This window comes from Staurois parvus, unplaced genomic scaffold (assembly GCF_062004578.1).
Source record: "Staurois parvus isolate SC_StPar_1 unplaced genomic scaffold, SC_StPar_1.0 ptg000227l, whole genome shotgun sequence".
In the NCBI taxonomy this organism is placed as follows: Eukaryota; Metazoa; Chordata; class Amphibia; order Anura; family Ranidae; genus Staurois; species Staurois parvus.
Window position 1 is genome coordinate 4,779,420 of NW_028318023.1, and position 25,662 is coordinate 4,805,081.

At 40.8% G+C, this 25,662-nt stretch overlaps 1 protein-coding gene across 3 annotated transcripts in view; it reads right to left on the minus strand.

Moving 5' to 3' along the window:
• The window catches only part of ADAMTS3 (ADAM metallopeptidase with thrombospondin type 1 motif 3), a 305,366-nt gene extending 284,818 nt beyond the window's left edge, over positions 1-20,548 (minus strand). For all 3 annotated transcript variants that reach the window (XM_089679599.1, XM_089679598.1, XM_089679600.1), the window contains exons 1-2: positions 19,829-20,548; positions 18,004-18,031 (exon numbers count right to left, since the gene is read on the minus strand). In XM_089679599.1, coding sequence (XP_089535725.1) covers positions 18,004-18,031; positions 19,829-19,897 — 97 coding nt within the window. In that variant the 5' untranslated portion in view covers positions 19,898-20,548. The remainder of the gene's footprint in view (positions 1-18,003; positions 18,032-19,828) is intronic.
• Between the last annotated feature and the right edge of the window lie 5,114 nt (positions 20,549-25,662).

Consider the following 25,662-nt stretch of genomic DNA (forward strand, 5'->3'; position numbering starts at 1 on the left):
AAAAAGTTGCATGCACCTTTTTAAAAGTGCTACTCTTAATGGACATGTTGGGCTGCCATTCATTCTGAATGGCTCCCCCACGCATCTCAGCCCACAGTACATTTTTGGGTGCGGGAATCACAGGGAAATCATTTGGTCAATGCGATTTCCTGCGGTTCACGCACCCGAAAATGTACTGCGGGCTGAGATGCATGGGGGTGCTATTTAGAATGAATGACAGCCCCATGCAATTTGGCTGCTGGTGGTTGAAGGTGTAGGAACAGATGTGATTTCCATGCAACCAGGGCTAAGATGCCTACACAGTAGAGGCTTTTAAAGGTAAAATAACATAATAATATGCACAAATTACCTTATGGGAAGATTATCAGTGAATTAAATAGTCTGCCAAAAGGGTCTCTTTAACTGAGGCTTTTTACAAATCAGGATTTTCAGTGTTCTTTAACAAAAGCCATGCAGTTTTATCTCTCTAAGGATTGCTATTCTAAAAATGCTAATATATCTCTGATAGGTCAAAAATCAAAGACATATGCACATTTTTATTTTAGATATGCCATAGCTTACCTGGCATACTTTTGGGCATTCCAGTATACTACTGACTGCCCTACTGACTCCCTTTACACTGCCCTACTGATTCCTGTACAATCCACTCCTGACCTACCATCCTTTTCCCTGCTGACTCCCTGTATACTGCCCTGCTGACCCACTGAACACTGGCCTTCTGACACCCTGTAAACTTCCCTGCTGCCCCCTGTCCTCTGCCCTGTTGATCCCTGTACACTGCCCTACAAACTACTGTAATCGTTTCTATACACTACCCTACACACTGCTAAGCTTATCCTCTGCCCTGCTGACCCAGTACACTGCCCTGCTGACCTCCCATCCTCTACCCCCTGAAGTTTTTTTTACTACATCCTCCACACCAGACAGGCTAGATCCAGCCCTGGTTTTCCCGTGTATTTAGATGATCATGCAAGCACTGATTTTGTGAAGATATGATGAATATTCTATCATATTTTAGTTACTATATTGTGAGGCTTAACAATTATTTTTCATTTCGGATAGTTTAAGGGAGCGTAATAACCCCTGCCAGGTTTTTTGCCATCTGTGTCTCACTGGAGAGATTTTTCCCTCACTTCCTATTCCATAGTAAAAATAGGAAGTGAGAGAAAACTCCTCCATAGTGAGGGAGTCCCTGGTTGTCACCAGAGCTAGTATCCCCATTGGGAGATTTCCTTTCTATTACTGTTCTGGGGGAATCCCAAAATGTGGGATTTTTCTTTCACTTTCTGTGATAACAATGAACAGGACAAATAGAGAGCTTTCTAATGGTGGCAGAGACAGCAATAACACCTAATCTCTAATGTTCTAATCTCTCTCTACTCTATCCAAAATTTAAAAAAAAAATGTTTTGCTTTTAGTTATACTTTAACATGTTAAAAAAATTCATCTCTGCAGACAATAGTTTGAGAAATATTATCGGCATGAACAATTACTTTGAGCATAGGCAAGATATAGGTTAGTGTTCAAAGCAATGAAAATGACTGATAATCCCCAAATCCAATAAAAAAAATCAAATAGTGTTCCTAATTATTCATACGATTATGATAATTTTGATAAAATAATTTAAGGCCTTTAAAAAGTATAGTAGTCCCCCACCCCATCCATTTATTCTGATCATATATGTCTATATGAATAGCCAGAGGCATTTGGTGCTTACTTGCCTTCTTTGCAGTCAACACAGCACCCATCATACAAGACAAATGCACCACTAAGGCATCAGAGGAATTTGTTCTTTCTTTGAAAGTGGAGCAACCTGGTGATTGCACGTATGAGCTGGGAGGGCTACTCACGAATAAGTTTGGAATATTATAAATAGATTACAGTTGCAATACTACTGTGGTTCATGAAGAAAGACTATGTAATATGGAATGTACAGTAACCTCCTGCTACCAATCACAAACTACTTATTCGTTTTTTCAGAGTATTTAAATATGATTAATAGAAGATCAGTATTAACTTTTAGCTTAACAATGGCCAATTGGCATAGTACATTATAATAATTTTGGAGGATCAACAATAATGGTGGCCACTTATGCTTGATTTTTTATCCTATCTTTGTGCATTTAGATCAAAACGATAATATTCTAAAACAATCTAATAGCCACAACATCCCTTCTGATTAAGATTTAGTTTTGACTTGATTCAATCAAGCTGAGTCAATCAGCTAGGATGGAATATTTTCAATGTTTTCCATTGGCAGCTGATACTTTGTTCATGAATGCAAACATATTTCAATAGATCAGAGTACATGGTGGAAACAGAGATGTGATCGATAACTTTAAATGGTAAGTTACAAGCGTATCTTAACTATAGATTGAAATTCTCTTCTCAATGTGTGTTATATCAAATGGGTTGTTGACTATAGATTATCCTTTTGGATGACATTAATCAGAAAATAAATTGATCATTTATCAAAGTGTGTATGGCCTCCATAAGATATTTAGGAAGAACATACAGACTACATAATTTGACTCTAAATAAGGTCAATTATAATACATGTTGTAAAAGCCCTACCCACTGGGAAGCCTATCATTCGATATCATGTATATGGCTTTTTTCCAAAATAATGATAATCCTATTAAATCCTAGAGCTTTCTCAACTTCCTTTCTCATTTCAGTAATAACATTTGTGGAAAAAAGACAGTAATTTCTCTGTTTGCTGACTCACACTGATAGATAGAATATGAAGTCTTTTCTTGCTTGGGATCTAACTACTCTGTCAGTAGAAAATGGTCTTGAATGTTTCAGTCTCTTGGCACGCTCCATCTTCACTGGAGCCATGCTCCTAGACTGAACTGCTTTCCAATGATATCTTGTGAACACAGTTTATGCACAGGGACCTTTGTTTGGATTGGCATTCCAGTATTAGCGGTCAGCTTGTTTTTACCTTTTGATGTGTATTTAACGCTCTAGGATGTTTGGACACAGGCCGCTACATAAACCTAGTTTGCTAATGTTGCTTTCACCTTTCCTGTACCAAAACACCTATAGGCAGAACACACACTACCTAGTAACTATATTACTAATTAGAGTATAAAGTTTAGAAAACTTTGAGCACAACACTTGCACATCTCTGGATAAATGTATTAATCGTAATGATAAAACATGTCAGGATAGATATATGGGTGTTTCCATTACAGCTTGCTTTGGGGTTGCTATACCTGTCAACCTTATCCTTGCTACTTTACTCACCAATCTGACCCAGATGAAAGGACAAGAGTAACAGTGCATGAAAATGCACCTTCTAAAATAAATCAGCACCCATAGTTTTATCCTGACAGATTTCCTTTAAGGTAAAGCGACAGGTTCACTTTAATGCCCCCCTCCACAGCAACATATAGTTTTCCATCACTCTCCCACCACTCCTTTCAGCAACTGGAAGAGAAGAAGTAACTAAACATAAGAAAAAGCATGTGACTCACTCCCTTTCCTTTCATGTGCTGGTACTTTCTGATAGGCTCAGCTCTTTTACATGGGGGTGGGGAGAGATTTCTCATGCCCGTGTAAGCTCTGACAAGAAATTATCCAGAGCTTACACAAGGCTTTTTTCACTTGGCCTGGTGGCTCATGGGAGTAATGGAGGGAAGAAAGAATGGTGAGTTTTAAGTTAAAATGATCCAGAAGAGTCTAGGACACGCCACTATAGTAAAGCTGGATAGACAGGTACTTTACCTAAAAAAATTATGGTTTGTAGAGTCTTCAGTGCCAATACCTAAAAAAGTGCACTGTATATCCTGACCTCCTTAACTCAGCTCCTAAAATTAAACCTTAACTTCCTCCAATTCTAAAACCTAAGCTTTAGCACTTAACCTATACCCCTTAACCTATCCCTGTAAAATGTAACCCCTAACACACTGAACCCTAAAAAAAGAACCCACTAAAACTTAACCTTAACTTAACCTATAATCTACCCTTAACCTTAAAATGCTGGACTGTATAGTGCCCACCAATCCTGCTCTAAACATAGTGGTGTAAACTATCAGCAAATACAATTATTTCATTTCAATTTTCCAACTTTGGAATGATTTAGAGACCAAATCAAGATGGTTCTTCATCACAGAGATAGTGCAGCAGGTAGTTCTTTTTATCCTTAAGGGATACTTATTAAGGTGCTGGACCACAGCACTAAAGCACACAGTGAAGCTTGAACGCACGAACGTTAGGATAGATCCATAAAGAATCTCGTCCTCCAAAGCAGAATATTAGATTTACAGGCAGTCCCCAGGTTACAAACAACAGGTTCTGTATGTTTGTTCTTATGTTAAATGTTTAATTTGGAACAGATACATTTTTTAAGTGCAACTCCAGCCAAAAAAATATTTTTAATGTTTGGATATCATAGGGAAGGGTTAACTGTCCATGCAAATGTGGGATTGCTGACAGGTCTACTGGACAGTAGATGGCAGAATGCAGTGAGCAGCAAGATGGCTGCATGGTGTTTTTCGAGAACAGCGTGACGTCACGCTGTCTCTGCTCTTAAGTATGGGTCGTATGTAAGTCGGATGTTTGTAACCCAGGGATTGCCTGTATAGGCAAAGTTTCATAGGGCAGTGTAAAAATGCATCTTTTTGGTGAAGAATTTTAAGTAATTACTTGACTCAAATTTTGCATCACTGCATTCTGAAATACTGTCAGTTTGTCTTAGGGTTTACAGAAATGTGTTTGCCATTCCCGTTTCATCACCCATTAAGGATCAATAATAAAAAAATACATCTGCACTAACACAAATAAATGACATTCATCTTGCCTGCGGACAAACGTTAAACTGGCCCAAACTATAACAATAAATAATAAACTGAACTATAAAGGATGCTAGTATTAATTGTGCCAACCCTCTTATAACAACACAGACTGTCTAAAACAGTACACAAAGAACACACTGTCACTATTACCTATGAAACTAGTTAAAGAAAGCAGCTTGGAAACTGATGTGTCCACTTTCAATACTAGTTTTTATTTTTCCAACTAACATAACAGGAATAGCTCATAAACAATACACAGATCAGAAACATACAAACAACAGAACTCATGCATGGAAAATGTAAGGGTCAGTGAGCCAAAAAGATACTTTTTTTTTATAGCTGGGGTCAACCTGTTTTCTATGCCTTTGATAGTCAAGCAGCATGGCCTCCTGTCATAATTCTTGACTGTTAATTTTCTTCTAGAACATTTGGGTGTTCTCAACAACCTTTATGTGTTCCATCAGCTCCTGTTGTAATCCCTATACTATAAAATAATTAAGAAATCTAACAGGGGAAGTGCAGCTGCAGAAACATTATTGCTATGTTAAAATATTAAAGCATTGCTGGGGCAGTCACCTCCACTACTGCACCTTCTTACAGGGATCGGAAGCACGGGGGGGGATCCTGCCATCATCACAAAATGTAGAAAAGAGGTTCTTATACAGCACCTCCTCAATGAGCTCCATTGTGGGCTTCCCCTAGGATGGTGTCAGGAGATCACCTATTTTACTTTTGTGTCAGGACTCTAATAAGGTGCCCAATCAATAGTGGCCCTTCTTTATAATGAGCAGAATTCCGGTATTCGTGCTCAGGCATTTGAGCATAAAAAGACCCCATTCACCACAAATTGTTTGTAGCAGAGGGCCCCAAGTCCTTGGGGTTGTTGAGGACAACACTGTCCTCAATGATCTCATCCCACTCTGTACACCTCCAGGGGTTTGAGAGGGGTGAAATGCCCTCCATGAAGCCTGAATCATTTCCTCCTCCTGCTCTCTGCCAGCTATCCAACCATTCTCCTTGTATCCCTCCGCTGCCACCTGCTGTCATTGCCTCACAAGTATAGAGGTGGCCCTCCTGGCCCTGAGACAGCAGCAAGTCCTCCTCCCTTCTGACCTGCAGTAGAACCTCCTGAAAGCAATGGTGAACTGCTTTACCACCAGGTTGAGGACATATGCCAAGCAAAGTAATTTTTTTTTTCACAAAACACAAAAACAGAGAAGGCTCAGATGCCTAGCACTTTATCTTTGACGCTTTTTTAAGGATGTTAAAGACAAATGTTATACTCACAAGCCAAGTGAGCTAGAGGCATGTAAATTCCTTCCTCAGAGCTACAGTATGTAACGGCAATAAACTAACTTGCAGAAGGTTTGATTCAACAAGCTGGAATGAGAGCAGCTGCAAAGGCAGCAATTTATCAAGAAGACATTGAGACACCAGGCATGAAGGTGAACTGGGGGCATATATTGCTTCTGCGTAAGCAGCAACTTCAGAACTTTCCTGCTATCCAATAGGTTGTTCATAAACGATCTGTCAACTCATCATTCCTCATTTCTGGGGTCAACTTGGCAATATTGTTTAGCTGATGAAACATCACTCCATCTTGCTGCTCACTGCCAAATATTTGCTATTTCTATGTTCCTTGTGTTATCTTCCTCATCCTCAATATCTGAAAAGCTTGCACATGAGCAAGACCTTGTACAATAAGTAAGTGATCCTGTAATTAAATAATTTTCACTTACTCCTAATAGCCAGTTTGAAGGGCTATGACAGGATTAGCAGAGGAATGGGAGGAGGAAGAATAGGGCACATTATCAGCAGTTGCAGCGACCTGTCTCTAGAAGCTGTGGTTAAACTACCACTTTGTCATGCAGAGCCTGCTTGCCACCTACTACCTTCATGTGCAGAACCTCTGCCTCTCACTTTAGACCTGTCTGGCATTTTTAATAAAGGCGATTGGCTATATTTAAATAGTAGATATGGCAATAGGGGAAATAAATGTGTAATGCTTTGGTGCATTCTACTTTATTGCGCATGCGCTAACATGCTGTAAACAAAGAGCAGGTTTACCTGTTTTAGTAATGAGTATATGCTGAGCAACGGAAAATAAACTATACCTCACGAAAAAAAAAAAAAATCTGACATACTAAAGCTCAACCTCTGAAACTTTAAACCTCGATTGTGTGGATGTGGGAATCGGGCCGGTCTTTCCAATATTTTGATCAACCCACTGGTTGATCAAAAAAGACTGACTCATGGATGGCCGGCTTAATTCTCCCTCCACAGACTGTCAGCTCTTCCTACTCTACTTCAACACACACTGACAAAAGGCTGCTGGGAATTCACGCTTTTAGTGTAAAGGGGCAGGCACATTAAAAGGCCACCATTAATGGCCATTCTAAGCCATCTGAAGTAAATTCAATGGATATGCAAGACATTATACTCACAAAAAAATTATGCTGGGCAGAATTCACCACAAATTCATCAGGACCATAAATCTTGAGCGTGCAGGATTTGCCTTACACCTATGGTAGCAGCGAATTCTATCCCACTTCATCCAGCATCTAGCAAAAGCTAGAATATCAAATTTGAGTGGACCGACCAATTCAGAAAAAGGAAAAGTAAGATCACTGCATATGTGAAATGGATTTTGAAATCAGATGCCTACTTTTTAGTAAATGTGTTTTTGAATTTAGCATCTAGAATCTAAACAATATGGGGTTTATTTACTAAAGCTGGAGAGTCCAAAATCAGACTCCCTTCTGCATAGAAACCAATCAGCTTCCAGGTTTCATTGCCAAAGCTTCATTGAACAAGCTGAGGTTAGAAGCTGATTGGTTTCTATGCAGAAGGGAGTCTGATTTTGGACTCTCCAGCTTTAGTAAATAAACCCCTATCTGTCTAGAATTTTTATTTCTACCATTTTTATGCAAAGTCTTTTAGAGGCCAATCATCCAAACTATATCAGCTTTTACCTCATGCAACCTCAATTTATTTGAATGTATTTTCTATATGAACAACTAGGCAAAATGCCACAAAGTTCACAGTCTTTTCTATTTACAAGGTGGTTTCAGAGCCATTTACTTGCCAAGTTCTATTTGGCGTATAACATTCGAAGGAACCTTTCTTGTTTAGTGCTTATAATAGAAGTGACATACAGACACAGACAAGGAGAAAAGAGTCCAAACTCTAGGTGATGCTAAAAGAAAACCTCATCTGTTAATTATTAAAGATACTAATAAGTCCTATAAATTTTGCTAGTGATTAGGCTATACTATAATTGTATTTGTGCATGTGACCTTTTGTTTAGTTTAGTACAGAAACTGCAAAGTTCCCAATAAATGTATCTGCATCATAACACAACAATACATTCTTACAAAAGTAAATTAAAATAAAATTACTAGTTGAATAGTAACAAGCAAGCTATATTTAAAGCAAAACAGTTCAAAATAATAGATTCTGACACTGTACTTTAGTCTCTTTCTGCATACTGGAGGTGTGTATGCAAACAAGGACTGAAGTTTACACAATAAGGGGGTTAAGGTTAAGAAGATAAGGGTTCCTGTAAGTGTTAATCTGTGGTTTAGTGAGTTAAAGGGAAGGTTCATTTTAGGGCTGCAGGGAGGGTTATTGTCAGAGTTTAAAGGATTGTTAGTGGGAAGGTTAGTGTTAGGGTTATAATAAGGGTTAGTCTAAAGATTAATATTTATGTTTCTGAGAGAGTGAACATCATTATTACAGGGCACGCTGCAGGAAGAGTGAGTTTGAGGATTAGTTCTATGGTTACAGGGAGGTTTAGTGTGAAGGCCAGTGTTGGGGGTGCAGGAAAGAATAGTGTTAGGTTCACAAGAAGGTTTAATGTGTTAGTTTAATTTTAGAGATATAGGGAGGGATATTGTTTGGGTTACAGCAAATGTTAGTGTGAACGTTGGTATTGGGGTTACACTCAGGATTAGTGTGAAGGTTAGTGCTATAGGGAGGGTTAATTTGATAGTTATTGTTAGGGTTACAGACAAGGGTAGGCTCATAGGGAGGGTTAGTATGAAAGCTGGGGTTATATAGAGAGTCAGTGTTAAGGTTACAGGAAGGTTTAGTGTTATAGGAAGGGTTAGTGTGAAGTATTACAGTTACAGGGTTAATGTTGGGAGCAGGGGCGGACTGACCATTTGGAAACTCGGGCACTGTCCGAGGGCCCGGGGTCAGTAGGGGGTCCCATGAGATGCCCCTGGTACCTTTTTCATAGGCTTTTTTGAGTTTGGGCAAGGACACAGGGGCCCCATGATCCCCTATTGCCCGGGGGCCCCATGAGTTGTCAGTCCACCCCTGATTGGGAGGGTAGGACAAAAATAACATCATAAGACAAAATCATTGGGCTTTGGATGCTAATATGTGGACAAATATAAAAACATACTATATATGCTGGATGCATTATTTTAGGTATCTTTATATGGTTTTATTCTAATAAATACTGCTTGAGAAGAGCCTAAAATACCATAAAATTGGGAGATTAGAGGTACTATACATCATCTGACAGAGACTAAATCAAAAGCTCAGGATATTGCAAAAGTAGTCTGGAGGTATGGAGATGCAGTATACCAGTTGTCTCCAAACTACAACCTGCATATCAGATGTGGCCCTTTGCTTGCATATATACAGCCCTTTGGACATTATTTCCTGCAACGATGCCAACAATGGGGTATTATTCCTCTTACTGACATCAACAATTGAGCACCATTCCTCCAACTAATACCAATGATGAGGAATTATTCCTTCCACAAAAAAAATAATGGGACATTTTCTACTTTCACTGGCCACAGCCCTGTCCCCCTAGAGTCTGAAGGGCAGTAAACTGGCCATTTGTTTAAAAACCTTGGAGACTCCTGCAGTATAACAAGAAAACATCCAGTCTGGTGTCTACAGTATGCACACATGCTACCATCAGATGCTATCACTAGACTACATAGGCCGTGGCCCCCAAAGTTCAACAATAGTCACCTAGGTCAATAGTCACCTAGGCCACTTTAAAGTTATGTTGGGCACTGTTGCTTATATGCTTACAGAGCCTGTCCGGCAAACATCAAGTGTCATCTCCCTCCTGCATTCAAATTCAAAGAGAACCAAAGTAAAGTCAGTAGGTTAACCATGATTCTAGTTGTGTCACCATGATACTGATTGCATGTCTGTGGTCATTTCTGGTTGAGTCACTATGGTACTGATTGTGTTTCTGTAGACATGTTCATAGTTGTATCAGCATGTACTGACTCTGTCTTTTCAGATATGTTTGTGTTTATCTGTCCTGTTATTTAGCCAAGTCAATTTTTCAATACAGTTAGGAAATGTTTAATCCACTATGTGTAATATTTCTCCATGTGTATATGGAACATTGCTTTGTGTTTGTGAAGCAGTGCCTGTGTTCTGTTTGTGCACATGTTGGGGAGAAGAAGTATCCAAAAAGTATTTAGGTGGGAAGTGGTGGCACAAGGTAACTTGTGTAAGGATGAAAAATATAAATCCAGCCCTTGTTACCATGGTGCTATTCAGATGTTATGTTGAAGTTGTAAAGCTCTCTATTCGTGTTCCAATCTGATTGTACAATCTCCTTTAGAACTACCAACAACTATACAAGGGCCTTCCTGACCTGACAAAGAATAATTGTTTAGCTCAGGTAGGTGCAATTACATAGTTTTAGTTCATCTAAATTTGATTATATAGAGATTGTACTGTCAGAGCTTTAGACTTATCACTTGGTTTTGCCTGTATCCAGTATAGCTGGTTTACTTTTCTTATTTCAGTAATCTCAAACATTTCTGGTACACCTAACTATCCTCCTGCAACTACCATGCATACATAGAGCAGTCTGGCTGAAAGCAGACCTGTCACAGACTTGGGTGATTCAAACTAAGCGTGAGTTGAAGATACAGTGTGTAAGAGTTGATTCACACATGTGATTGAAGCTCAGGTTTCACAGCTAACTGATACAGTAGTTGTTCACAGGTTCATGTCAAGTTTACATCAGGTTCAGGACAGGATTAGCTATCAGGATCTTATCATGATCACACATATGAGGTTTAGAAACGGTTCCCATAGAAGTCAATAGCCTGTAATCTGCACCTGAACCGAGCCGCACTGCTCAGAAATCGGACGTGACTCTTTTCTAAATTGCATTGAATCCGCACCACCAGTGCACCGGTTATATGTGAACAGGCACCATAGGAAGCAATGCTTTTTCACATGTCATGTGGATTGGATGCGGTTCAAACTGTATCCAAGCTGCATATATGTAAACCGGCACTAAAGGTTACCTTTCAATGAAAACTGCATGTCAAACTGATCATTAGACCCAAGTATACCAGTTAGCTAAAGCAACAGTATATGTAGACCTTTCCTGCAACAGTTAAGCTTGACATTAAAAAAAAATCTCAGTTTGACTCTCTCCTGCCTCCTAAGCCTCTTGTTTGGATAGTGCGAACAGCCATTAGATTAATGGGCCATCAAGGAGGCATAAGAGGTTCAAGCATGAATATGAACCATTGTTGTTTCAGCTGATTTATTTGCTAAAATATTTCCAGAAATCAGTTCTGACTTCACTGTTTGCATGCGGTTGTTGGGTCAAAGACTAAGGAAGTATTGAAGCCAGATTCAGTCATTCAGAGCAAAATGACAGTGTTTGCACCACCCTCCTGACATGTATTCATATACAGTCATGCTTCTTTGCCACCTCTGCCACCTCCCCATGGAAGCATCCTCACCTGTCAAAACTTTGGTGTCGATTGTTGTCAGAGTTTAAGTTGGCTATACACATACTGAATTGGCTGCAATTCATGCCATGGCTGTTCCTGCAAGCACCACCTGGCTTGGAAAAGTCAATGTAAAAATCAACTGAGCCAAGTGGAAAACCATCAACTGAACTTTGACTGCATCCTATCAGTACCCAGCGGTGGAGATTCCTCTATCCATGCAGTTTAGCATGGATGGGGGAATCAATATATTTTCTCTTGTCAGGCTGCCGGACAAGCATAGGAAATCTATCTGTGTATGCTCAGCTTTAGATAGGTAAATGATCACAGTGTGCAGGCCTAGTCACTGACTGGGGGGGGGGGGGGGGTGAGCTAGGTGCAGACATTGTTACTTTATCCTTAAAGTGGTTGAAAAGACAGAAAGGTTTTTTTTACCTTAATGCATTCTCTGCAATAAGGTAAAAAACCTATGCATGAGAGCAGTGGTTCTCTCTGCTCTCTCTCTCTCCTCACTGGGCATGGAGGAGGCAGCAGGAGCCATTGGCTCCTGGTGCTGTCATGCACAACCTGTGAGGAGAGACTGGGCGGCGATCAACTGACACACCCAGCAAGGTTCAGGATCAACCCTACTGCTTGCTATGGGGGCTTTCAGATGGGGAGGGGCCAGTAGAGCTGGTGGAGGACCCAAGAAGAAGAGGATCGAGGCTGCAGTGTGCAAAACCATTGCTCAGAGCAGGTATGTATATTATTATTATACAGGATTTATATAGCACAGTTTGCTCAGTGCTTTACAATATAACAGGAGACAATACAGCAACGATACAGTTCAATACAAGAGGGTTAGGAGGGCCCTGAAGCTTACAATCTAAGAGGGAGGGACTAGTGGTACAAAAGGTAATAACTGTGGGGGACAAACACTAACGATTTGGTTATTAACATAATCAAGTATAACATGATTGTTGTTTAAAAATAAAAATCTATTTACAATTACTTTAGTGGACTAGCTGACAACATTTTCTTAAAGTGGAGCTAAACCCTCCCCATCAACTTTATATCTATCACCGTGCCCCCTCTACTCTAGCAGAATTGGATGTCTTTTATTTTTTATGGGGGAAATATGATTCTTGGAGACTCATCTCCCTACCTCTTTATTTCTTGGCTTGGCAAGAATTACTTTTACAGTGGTCACAGCCTCCTGGGATACCCACATCACAAGTCCCAGGATGCTGTGGTGATTCTATGGTGATTCTATGGTGCTTGCCCTACACAGGCTCTTGAAGGAGCCTGACTGTCTATTCATGGTTTTTGTAGTCGCCTCCTAATACAGAATGGTTCATGCACGCCACAGCAGGACCACTGAACAACTCAGAAAAGAAAGTCTGCACCCCTGGTGACATCCACCAAGAAGATGGTGGTGTGGGAGCAGATGTGCTGCGGTGAAGTTACAGATCCCTAGGAAACATCACTGGATTGCCAGGTGTGCCAGTATGCTTTTTGTGCACAACTTTGCTATACAGCTAAGAGGCAGAGGCGGACTGACCATTCGAGCACTCGGGCACTGCCTGAGGGCCTGGGGTCAGAAGGGGGCCCCATGAAATGCCCCTGGTACCTTTTTTATAGGCTTTTTTGAGTGTGGGCAAGGACAGAGTGGCCCCATGATCCCCTATTGCCCGGGGGCCCCAAGAGTTGTCAGTCTGCCCCTGCTAAGAGGGGAGGGGCAAAAAATAGCGATGGGGAAGTAAAGTTCTTTTCTGAAATAAGTTTTCTCTCACACAGACAATAAAATATATGGAGTATGTAAACCCGATGTTTCATATTCTTGATAAGTGCCAGCTGTACCATGTACTTGTAAGTAAGTATCCTGTTCTCTTTGTATTGCTTCATTTGTGTGAAATCCCTGGTGTTCCTGCTTGTCCCTCTGCTTTCCTATTAAAAACTGACCACACTAAGCAGGAGAGCACACCACGTTCAGTTCTCTTGTCCTAACACCCCCCTCCCCTCTCTGCACAGCCTTTTACTGGGAAGATTGGGGTGCTGCTATTTCTCCTCCCCCAGCTTTTATGCAGCTGAGAACAGAGAGTATGTGATCACCTATAAAAAAGGGAAAAAGTGTTTATAATGTTTTTTAACATCTACAGTATATATAAATGTTTTGCCTTCTATTTCTATTTTAAACGGAATGAGTTGTTTTACAAGGTGAGGGTTTACATATACTTTAATGAGGACAATAAAGCAAAACAATCCAAGAAACTCAACTATTCCAGTGTTGTACACAAAAAAAACTGTAACAAGTGCCATATCATAAATTTGAAACCACAATGAATATTATGATGACATTGTTAAACAATTACACATCTACTGTGTCTATATAAAGTTGTGCAACCTGCATGCTCTGTTTTCTGTTTCCAGCTACAAGAAAAGGAAAAAAGATGGCTAAATTGAAAAATATCTAGAAACTACTAGATAGGGACACTTGATGAAACAATGCCACCCAGTGGCAATATTTTAGTGGAAATTTGCATAAGGCTTGCTCGACATTCCCTGTCATGGTATTCATACTCATTCATCAGCAAAAAAAAAAACATTTACAGACATTCGTGAGCCATCACTCTTGGTCCTCCAATAATTCCTAGTAATTGCTAAAATATTTTCAAGGAAAAAAAATATTGACTCAAAAGCTGTGCGATAAAAACATAAAACCATTGCTCCGAACAATGACCATAGTGGCAGTCCACCCAATTAATAACATTTTAGGGAATGTTGAAAAATTAATCTTCTGCATAGTTTCTTTTATCTCATAGAGACGCAGTTGGCAAAATCTCTACACACTTGCCATATCCATTAGGAGGGGGTCCTACTCTCCTAATGTGGTTGGGAACAGTAAACTCTCCAAGGCAATCTCATCTTTGGAGACCCAAAAAGATAGGACAGTTCCACAAAGCCCACCATTTTAATTTTCATAGACTGATCCTTTACATGAAGACTAATCACACAACAATCTACTGATAACACATGCTGGAAATATACCTGGTGAAAGAATATAAAAGACTGCCAGATGCACTAAGTTAAACAACGATGTGACTACTGCATTCTTTCTCTATCCAAGCTTATAGATAACAAACCAACCTATCCTCCATCCATAAATATATCAAAGCAGAATGGAAAGACTACTCAACGTGATGGTGCCCTCTGTTCGGGTAAGGTCAGAAGGAACCATGTTTGTTCAGTTATTGCTCAAAGCTTTTTTCTTTCTTTTTTATTGTTGATTATAAATCCATGAAACTGCTTTTACGGACAGCTTGTTAGCAGATTCTTGCTAGCTTGCTGTGCTGTGTAAACTAATGGCATTTTTTTTTGTTTTTGATAGAGTGGAGAACTTCTGTCAGGTTTTTAGTGCTGTCTGTGTCCACCAGGTGAGAATCACCCTCTCTTTTTGTCCTAGTGACTATTGTCTCAAGGACAGAAATTAATATGACAATACATTTCACAGTTGTCACCAGAAGAGGTAATGAAGGGAAAACCATCCAATGGGGACATTTGTTCTGGTGACAGATGACTAAGAGAGGATTATCCTTATTGGCAGGAAGTCTAATTATTACCTACTCTATCGTCGAAAAATGTTGTCTAAATATACACATTAAAGAAAAGAGAAATGGAGGCTGCCATTGTTGATCACCTTCTGATACAGCTGTATTCTGGCAGTCTCTGAGTTTGAAGTGTTACTAAACCCAGGACCCTGCATTCACTATCTCTGGTCTCCCACAGTACACACAACATGGAAATGCAATTATTTTAGTAAATATAAACTGCTAAATACCTTTTCTTATATAGTAGTCTTGTGACTTCTATCAGTGATCTATCAGTTGAGCACTAGCTAATGATTGTAGGAGGAGTTTTCTTTCTGCTCTGACTGTCATATGAGGCTGCATAACCCCTGACCCTCTGTCTGAACAGCGCTGATTGGCCCTGTGCTGATCTCATGCACCCATCTGAAGAACAAAAAACTCTCTAGCAATACACACTAAACTGAGCATGTGCAGAGTGTCTCCTAGAGCTCTGTACTAAAAGCACATGGATTGGGGACAGTAGAAGGGGAGGATAAGAGAAGACAGGATCAAACAGCCTTTTTACACAATGCTGAGGATTAACCTCTTAGGTGCCACAGTGAGTATAACAAACATGCTTTACTGCATATACAGACTGATTTTACTGTTGTGGGTTTAGTAACACTTTAAAGCTTAAGCAGTTATTATGCTATGACCATTTAGAGAAAGAAACAGCTTTGCTTTAACCTTCCCCCCCACACACACACACCCCCCTGCATGCCTAGTGGGCCATACATGCTTTACTTTGCTACCATGCTGCTTTGGTTAGCACCATAAGCAGAATAAAGTACCAGGTACTTCCACATATAGAAAGCCACCAGTAACTTGTAGCTCCCAGGGGCTTTCCCTTTACTCCATGCAGGTGAACAGAGCAGTGGGGAAATGAAAGGAATGTAAGTATATGTGTTTATGCATGCTCACATTGAAGTGAACCTTTTTCTTTGCTCTGCATGGACAAAAGCACAGATTCACTTTAAATACAGTCAGATTCATTAACCAGGAAAAGGTGTTCAGCCAGAAGAGTCAGAACTATCTTCATACTTGTTCCAGGTCAGTGACTCAAAAGTACTGACCATCAGAATAGCCAGGCAGCTGGTATTTTCAAATATAGAAGCAAGCAATGGCATCCTCTGCATTTCCTTTTCTGAAAGCTATGTTCATACCTTTATTTTTTTGCTTTTTTATTTGTTAGTAGGCCTCATTCACATCTCATGTTTTGGGATCTCGGGCAGAATCGTTGTGATTTCCCACTGCATTCATGGCAAAATGCACCACGTGTTTGAGTGCCATTCATTTTCAATGGCACCTAAATGCGGCAATTGCGACAAACCACATTGTGTGAAGCTTTTTGTCCAAAAGAAGCTCCTGCTCCTTTTAGGGTGACAAGCTTTGCGCGATACTGTTTGAGGTGATTGCAGTGCAAATTATTGCTTAACAATTGTGGCAGAAGATCACCACATTTAGGTGCCATTGAAAATGAACATGTGTGGTGCATTTTTCCACAATTGCAGTTTGGGATCGCAGGCAGAATTGCAGTGATTCTGCTCAAGATCTCAAAACGCCAGATGTAAACAGGGCCTTAAAGTGTTACTAAACCGAGGACCCTGAATTCACTATATCTGGTCTCCCATAGTACACACAACATGGAAATGCAATTATTTTAGTAAATATAAACTGCTAAATACCTTTTCTCATCAGCAGTTAGAATAGTCTTGTGACTTCTATCAGTGTCAAGCAGAGCACTGGTTAAAGCTGGTAGGAGGAGTTTTCATTCTGCCCTAGGAGGATGCAGAACCCCTGACCTCTGTCTGGACAGTGCTGATTTGCCCTGTGCTGATCACATGCACTCTCCCAAGAAAAAGAAAAAAACTTCTCTAGCAATGCACACCAAACTAAGCATGTGCAGAGTGTCTCCACACAATATGTCTTATCAGGAGATAAGAGGGGGACACTGGAAGAAGGGGAGGATCTGAGAAGTCAGGCCCAGACAACATTTTTACACAATGCAAAGGATTAACCCCTTAGGTTCCACAGTGAGTATAACAAGCATGCTTTTACTGCATATACTGACTGATTTTACTGTTGTGGGTTTTTGTAAAACTTGTGTGTTTTGCATGTGCATTAATACATATTTTTAACCCTTTCACGCTGGTGCCTCCCGGCCCTTTAAGAGTTTCAGAAGCCGGGAGGCGGGGTTTAGGGTCATGTGACCGCCGTGACGCGCCGTCACGGCGGTCACATGATCGGGAAAGATCCCGATTGAAAGAGGAGATCGGGACCTTTCCGTGAGTAAAGGACATGTGTGCTGGGAGCGCTCTCAGCACATATGTCCTTTTTTAATAGAACGCAAATGTGCGGCCGCTCCGCGTCTAGGCACAGACGCCGGGAGGCCACACATTTGCGTTCGGCCAGCGTGAAGAGGTTAATGTTGGCCATTGAAAAACTATTTAGGTGTGTTACCAAGGACTGAAAATGCTAACAAAACACATCATTCATGTGTTACCTTCAACTTCTGTCGGCCTCAAAATACATGACGGCAGACAAAAACATTTTCTCTCAAAAAATGAGCTGCAGCACATTGCACAGAAATGAATGGGCTTCATCTATTACATTGATGACCCACGCACCTTAGCCCATTGCGAAGTGCAGGTTAACACTTGAATGTGTAAATGGAGCCTTAAACTTGTTTGGATCTTGGAAGTGAATGGAAATTTGAAAACCTGCTGTAATTCTTTCACTCTTTAAACACATATTTCTCTTTAGGTGACTGCATTCTATGTAATTGTTTGTAGACTCTTAGGATATTTGTATTCCACATAGAAGAAATCAACAAATGCTTCACATGTCATCTAATGCTCTTACCTATTCGGGTGTTTCCTTCATTGCCAGCCTGAAAAGAAAAGACAGACAGAGAACATTAGTTTTATTTAACTGTGTGGACAGTTCACGGTTAACAGTACACTGCATGCTCTGTGCTGAGCAGAAAACCAAAATTGCTCCAGGCAACTTTTAAGTTTACTGGTTGGTTTTTCCTAGCTCAATAAACATCTGTCTTACCACCTATAGTCCATGGGCTTTCATAATGTGTTTAACATAGATAGGTCAACCCAAGAAAACTCAGCAATGACTACACTATTCAATAAATCACTGAGGCTGAGCCAACAAATCCAGTAGCCAAAGGCCTTAAAATTAATTAACTATTCCTGTGGGTGCTTCAGACCTCTGGTGGAAAAATCAATCACATCCTGTTAATTCATGAATACATTTTCTAACAGTGTAACTAGCTGGGAACAAAGCCAGATACCAAATTCACCAAACTTATAGTAACTCGTACCATGAATAGAACATTTTTTTTTTTTCGTTAAAGGGTCCGTCCACCCAAAAGTGATATTTTAGCTATAGATGGAGCCTAGTGGTCAGCCCTAGATTATTATAAGTCTTGTAGTAAGATCTCCCTGCTGTAATACCCAATCCTGATCCTGTCCACCTGAAAGTGTTATGCGTTCCCATCTTTGCACATTCCAACACCTCCAGCTGCATTCTCCATAATGTAAAGCAAATAAAAGTCCAACCGGTAAAGCAGGAACATGACCTCAGCAGGTGTGCAGATGTAAGAACTCAAGTGCAGAGATCTCACTAGTGGAATTCCCAAAAGTTTAAAACAAAACATTAGGACAACTTACTATCAAAAACTCAAACACCAGTTTTGGGTGGACCAATCCTTTAAAAGAGAAATTAAGCCATGCTTGAAGGTATCACGTACAGCCAAATCTAGGGCAAAGAGCTTCAAATCCTGTGAAACTGAAATTGTCAGGTAGGGGGAGCCTTAAGTCTGAATCTGTCAAGTAGACTACATCTTGGTACTGACACGTGTAGCAGCTACTCTCCGTTATATTTAAACATGACCATCCTGTGCCTATTTTTGCTGAGGTCTCCATCATTTGCCAATAGATGAATATACGTGAGACAAACTTAATATTCACAAGAATATGCATACATTTTCATTGAGGTAAATTTGCCAAACTTTAAAAAGAACAAACTGAACTATTGCTCCTAATACCCAGTTTTCAGGTCCTTCTATAAATGGCAGAAATTAACGAAGTCAATCAGTTGCTATCGGCAACATATCCATTCTTTTAAAGGCTTATGCAGATGGACGTTGTTTTCTAGCATCTGACATGAATTTGAAGTACACGTTAATCACAAGCCTACAAAATTAAAATTACCTTAATTGTATGGATGAACAATCTGCAAATTTTGTGGATGAGATCCATATCGGACTGTCAAACGTTTCTCCACTGCAGGCAAATGCAGCTTACACCTGCGCTCTACTAGAAGGTTAAGCCCTCAAATGCACATGTTTGTCTGAACACGTGCATTTATGCCGTTGAAACGCAAAGGGCAACATTCACAAATAAAGCCCATCTACGCAAGTCCTAAGCCAAATTTTGAACAGCCTCAGTTAAGCTACTTCTGAAATTTATCACTGGGTCATCAGTAGTATCTTTATAGAATATAAAGAGTGTCAAATAAGTAGACCCTCAAGTAGGCACTAATGCATAGGTCCTTGGCTTAATTAGCCCAAGATGACAAATCATCACCAAAAGTGTTACTCAATAAAATCCACAATGTTAAAGAACAGCACAAAGTTGAGCAAAGAAAGATTTCAAACTGCAATTTCACTTACCTGTTCAGCTGAAGTCTTGCAGTCTATCAGAGCCACAGCTACTATAAACCAAAGTGACAGAAGAACCATCACGAGTCCGGTAATGTCTACAGCTAATCCTCAAAAAAAAAATGAACACAGAAAAAAAAAAAGGATGCTTTTAAGGAATCTTTAGATCTAAAGAGATTTCATCAGAACATCTGAATGAATCAATGTACTTCTTCACTTATTCTTGCTTGCTTCTGTAATATTTGCATTCAGGTCCCTGAGGACCAGTCTCTAGGTTGGGACTTTTGAATGGGAGTGTCGTGGGGTACTTCTAAAGCAGGTCTTGAGAAATAGACAAGACTTGTCAAATGGATAGAATCAATACTAAGAAATGGGGGTCCTTTAACAGGAAGTCTTTCCAGTCTGAGTGTTACTTTAATAGATGAGAAGAGCTTAAGTTGAACTAGCCCTTTAGATCAGACAGGGAGGAAGGCAGGCAGTCAGAACTTTTCAGCCTCCTTCTTTGTAATAGGTGTCCTAATTTCAAGTTAAAACTCTCTGCCTAGGATAAATAAGGGAGGTATATAAAAAGGTGTTTACTAACTGTAAACTTTCCAGTTAAAGCAGCAACTAAAAGGAGATCTATATGTAAAAGAGCAAAAGAAAGCAAAGCCTGCAAGAGGAAGAGGAGGAGGAGGGAGAGGGAGAGAGTCAATGTGTGACTCTATTGCTCAGAGAGCTGTCTGCTTTCCCCCTGCAGCCTCCCAAAGATCTAATACGGGCCTGGCAGACACCTCCCCCAGAACACGTCAACCTCCCCCCTCCTTCTCCTGTGTGAAACAATCCACAGATGCAAATCATCAACTAACTGCTGGGATACAGTGGATTCTTACAGAACACAACTTTCATGATCCTTTGGAACTGACAGTATGCACACTGGCACCAGTTAGCCCTGATTTTAAATATATCACGAAATGATTCTGTGACTGTGTCTGACTCCACTGATTTCAAAGTCAGAATAAAGATTTTGCCACATTAAATTTCAGGTCAGAGTAAAGATTTTAGTAAATTAAATTTTAGTTCAGAGTAAAGATTTTAGTAAATTAAATTTTAGTTCAGAGTAAATATTTTAGCAAATTAAATTTCAGGTCAGAGTAAAGATTTTAGCAAATTAAATTTCAGGTCAGAATAAAGATTTTAGCACATTAAACATTTAAAATATGATAAATATTGTTAAAATATGATAATCCATCCATTGATCCATCATCTTGCTGGGGGAACTTGTGTGATTCTGTCTTTTGACATAATCAATGCATCTTTCACCAAGTTGTATGCTGAAACCCATAGTTCCTGTCTTTTGGAAGGACTGTCCCTCTTTGGAAGCAAAGGCTTCTTTTATTCCTCCTTTGTCTCTCTTTCCTGCTCAGATGATACTCATTTTTCATTGACTGCAATGAATGTACACTCTATTGCCAAAAGTATTGTGACACCCCTCCAAATCATTGGATTCAGGTGTTCCAATCCTCTCCATAGTCACAGGTGTATAAATCAAGCACCTAGGCATGCAGACTGTTTCTACAAACATTTGTGAAAGAATGGGTCGCTTTCAAGAGCTTAATGAATTCAAGCGTGGAACCGTGGTAGGTTTCCACCTGTACAATAAGTCTAGCCGTGAAACTTCCTTGCTATTAAATATTTCAACTGTGAGTGATAATATAACAAAGTGGAAGCAACTGGGAACAACAGCAACTCAGCCATGAAGTGGTAGGCCATGTAAAATGACAGAGCGGGGTCAGCGCATGCTGAAGCACACAGTGCGCAGAAGTTGCCAACTGTCTGCAGAGTCAAGAGCTAAAGACCTCCAAACTTTGTGTGGCCTTCAGATTAGCACAACCACAGTGCGTACAGAACTTCATGGAATGGTTTTCCATGGCTGAGCAGCTGCATCCAAGCCTTACATTGCTAAGTGCAATGCAAAGCGTCGGATGCAGTGGTGTAAAGCACACCGCCACTGGACTCTAGAGCAGTGGAGACGTGTTCTCTGGAGTGACCAATCACACCTCTATGTCTGGCAATCTGATGGACGTGTCTGGGTTTGGCGGTTGCCAGGAGAACGGTACTTGCCTGACCAGGGCCAGACTGACAACTCATGGGGCCCCCAGGCAATAGGGGATCATGGGGCCCCTGTGTCCTTGCCCAAACTCAAAAAAGCCTATTAAAAAGGTACCAGGGGCATCTCATGGGGCCCCCTACTGACCCCGGGCCCTCGGGCAGTGCCCGAGTTTCCAAATGGTCAGTCTGCCCCTGTGCCTGACTGCATTGTGCCAAGTGTAAAGTTTGATGGAGGGAGGATTATGGTGTGGGGTTGTTTTTTAGGGGTTGGGCTTGGTCCCTTAGTTCCAGTGAAAAGGACTCTTAAGGCATCAGCATACCAAGACATTTTGGACAATTTCATACTCCCAACTTTGTGGGAACAGTTTGGGGATGGCCCCTTCCTGTTCCAACATGATTGCGCACCAGTGCACAAAGCAAGGTCCATAAAGAAATGGATGAGCTAGTTTGGGGTGGAAGAACTTGACTGGCCTGCAAAGAGTCCTAAACTCAACCCTATAGAATACCTTTGGGATAAATTAGAGCGGAGACTGCGAGCAAGGCCTTCTCATCCAACATCAGTGCCTGACCTCATAAATGGTCTTCTGGAAGAATGGTCAAACATTCACATAGACACACTCCTAAACCTCGTGGACAGCCTTCCCAGAAGAGTTGAAGCTGTTATAGCTGTATAGCTGTTGGGCCAACTCAGTATTGAACCCTATGGATTAAGACTGAGATGCCATTAAAGTTCATGTGTGTGTAAAAGCAGGCATTCCAATACTTTTGGCAATAGATAGAGGAGAAGTCTTCTCTTCACTACTTCTGTTCAAAGTACTGAACTTATAAAGTTTGTCTGAGAGTTCAGAAAAAAGGGGGAGAGAGCTGAAATTGTACTTTGCAAAACTCAGTGAGGAGAACTCTGAGAGCTGATTGGAGGGAATGGACACACCCCTCTCTACACAGCTCATAGAAACAGAGCTGAGGCTATCAATCTGGTGGAGGTTCCTACACTGTCATCATTTTCCTCTTGGTGTCAAGAAAATTTACAGATGACAATAATGTCAAAGGCATTCACTGGCTCTGAGGAAGAAGCAAGTCCTCGAAACGTGTTAGCCTGTTGGAGTTCCAGGGTTCCCATTGCGAATAGTCACCAAGTGTGGACTGGACAGTGCTGTTCTTTTATGATGTGCCTTTGACATTATTGTCATCTGTGAGCATAGTACCTATCATCTTTTATCAATAAATGTTTTTTTAAGGTAATACACTAGGCCTGTGCGCCTTCTGTTTGTTTTCTTTGTATCCAGTGTATTTGGACTTCCCCAGTCCTTTGAGGGCAGCAAGGCATGCACTTTCCAAGGCATTCGACATGTGGTTGTAGCCTTTGTGGAATCCATCCCCAAGCGCAGACGTATACAGTATGTGTTTGCCATTTTTGATGTCAGGAAAACTTGTCAGAAGTCATTCATGCTGACAGCAGAGAAACGAAGCAGCAGACAGAAATGACACTTAGTGATCTTAATAGAGTTAAGTACACACTGTAAAGGGATATGCTTCGTTCATATTTCTTGTCTGTGGTTTACAACCACTTTAACCGCCTTCCGCCCGCCATATAGTAATCTGACTGACACAAGGTGGTTCTCTCGTTCTGGGAGGACGTCATATGACGTCTTCCCATTGTAACCACGCATGCGCGGCTCCCGGAGCGCGCAGCGGTGCGATCGGTAGTGTGCTGTGTCCCTCGGACACAGCGGTATAACCGATCCATGGAAAGAGCCGAAGATGTCGGCTCAGTCATGTGACCAGCTGTGTCCAATCACAGCTTATCACATGTAAACAGGGAAATGCCGGTTATCGGCATTTCTCTCCCCACGAGCTGTCACGCTGACAGCTCGTGAGGAGAGGAGAGCCTGTAATCGGCATTCCTCAGAGGGGACATGTACACAGATCATCAGAGCACTGATGATCAGTGTGCCCTGATGATCTGTGTAGCTCCAGCAGCGCCACCTGTCAGTGTCCATCAGTGCCATCTGTCACCCATCAGTGCCAGTCAGTGCCACCTATCAATGCCAGTCAGTGCCACCTATCAGTGCTGCCAATCAATGCCACCTATCAGTGCCACCTGTCAGTGCCAGTCAGTGCCGCCTATCAGTGTGCATCAGTGCCGCATATCAGTGCCCGTCAGTGCTGCCTATCAGTGCCGCCTAACAGTGCCAGTCAGTGCCACCTAACAGTGCCAGTGAGTGCCGCCTATCAATGCCAGTCAGTGCCACCTATCAGTGCTGCCTATCAGTGCCATATATGAGTGCTGCCTTTCAGTGCCCATCAGTGATGCCTGTCAATGCCACCTATCAGTGCCTCCTCATCAGTGCCACCTATCAGTGTCCATCAGTGCAGCCTCATTAGCGCACATCAGTGAAGGAGAAAAATCACTTATTTACAAAATTTTATAACAAAAACTAAGAAAAAACTTTTTTTTTTTTTCAAAATTTTCAGTGGTTTTTGGTTTGATTAAGAAAAAATAAAAAACCCAGAGGTGATTAAATACCACCAAAATAAAGCTCTATCTGTCACAAACAAAATGCTAAAAATTTTATATGGGTACAGTGTTGCATGATCACGTAATTGTCATTCAAAGTGCAACAGTGCTGAAAGATGGAAATTGGCCTGGGCAGGAAGGGGGTATAAGTGCCCTATAGGCTAGTGGTTAAAGACTATATAAACCCACATTTCATATTCCTGATATGTGCCTGCTGTACTATTACTTGTATAAAAACGTATCCTTGTTCTCTTTGTATTGCTTCCTTTGTGTGAAATCTCTGGTGTTCCTGCCAGTCCCTCTGCTTTCCTAACAAAAACTGACCACACTAGACATGAGAGCAAAATGTAGTCATTTCTCTAGCTGTGCTGGGAAATTAGTGTGCTCTCCTCCAATGATCAGACATCTGCTCACACGTTCCCCCTGCACAGCCATTCACTGGGAAGTTCAGAGTGCTGCTGTTTCTTCTCCCCAAGCCCTTATGCAGCTTTGAACAGAAGGTATGTGATCACTTAAAAAAAAGGGTAAACAAAAAGGTATTTATGATGCTTTTTTATATCTATACACAAATGTTTTGCCTTTCATTTCTCTTTTAACCACTGGCTCTCCTGAGGATTTACCCCCCCTTCCTAACCAGGCCATTTTTGCATTATGGCGCTGCGTTACTTTACCTGACAATTATGCAGTCATGCAATGCTGCACCCAAATAAAATTTACATCCTTTTTTTCCTATGAATTGAGCTTTCTTTTGGTGGTATTTGGTTGCCTGTGCATTTTTTATTTTTTGCGCTGTAAAAAAAAAAGTCCGCCAATTTTGAGGAAAAAATATTTTTGACTTTTTGCTATTAAACGTAAAAAAATTTTAAAAAATCAAATTTCAGCATAAATTTAGGCCAAAATGTATTCTGTTACATGTCTTTGCTTAAAAGAATCCCAATATGTGTAAACTAATTGGTTTAGCTGAAAGTTATAGCGTTTACAAATGGCAATATATATACTGGGATTTTTTTTTTTTACTAGTAATGGCAGCGATCAGCGACTTATAAAGGGACTGCGGGACAGCGGTGGGCATTCTGACACTGGGGGGAACTGACTTGGTGTCACTGACATCCCCAGAGACACCAATAAAAAAAGCACTGACACTGTACTAATGGCACTGGGCAGGAAGGGGTTAACATGAGGGGCAATCAAAGGGTTAACTGTGTGCTGGGTATGTTTTACTATGGGGCGGTGTCTG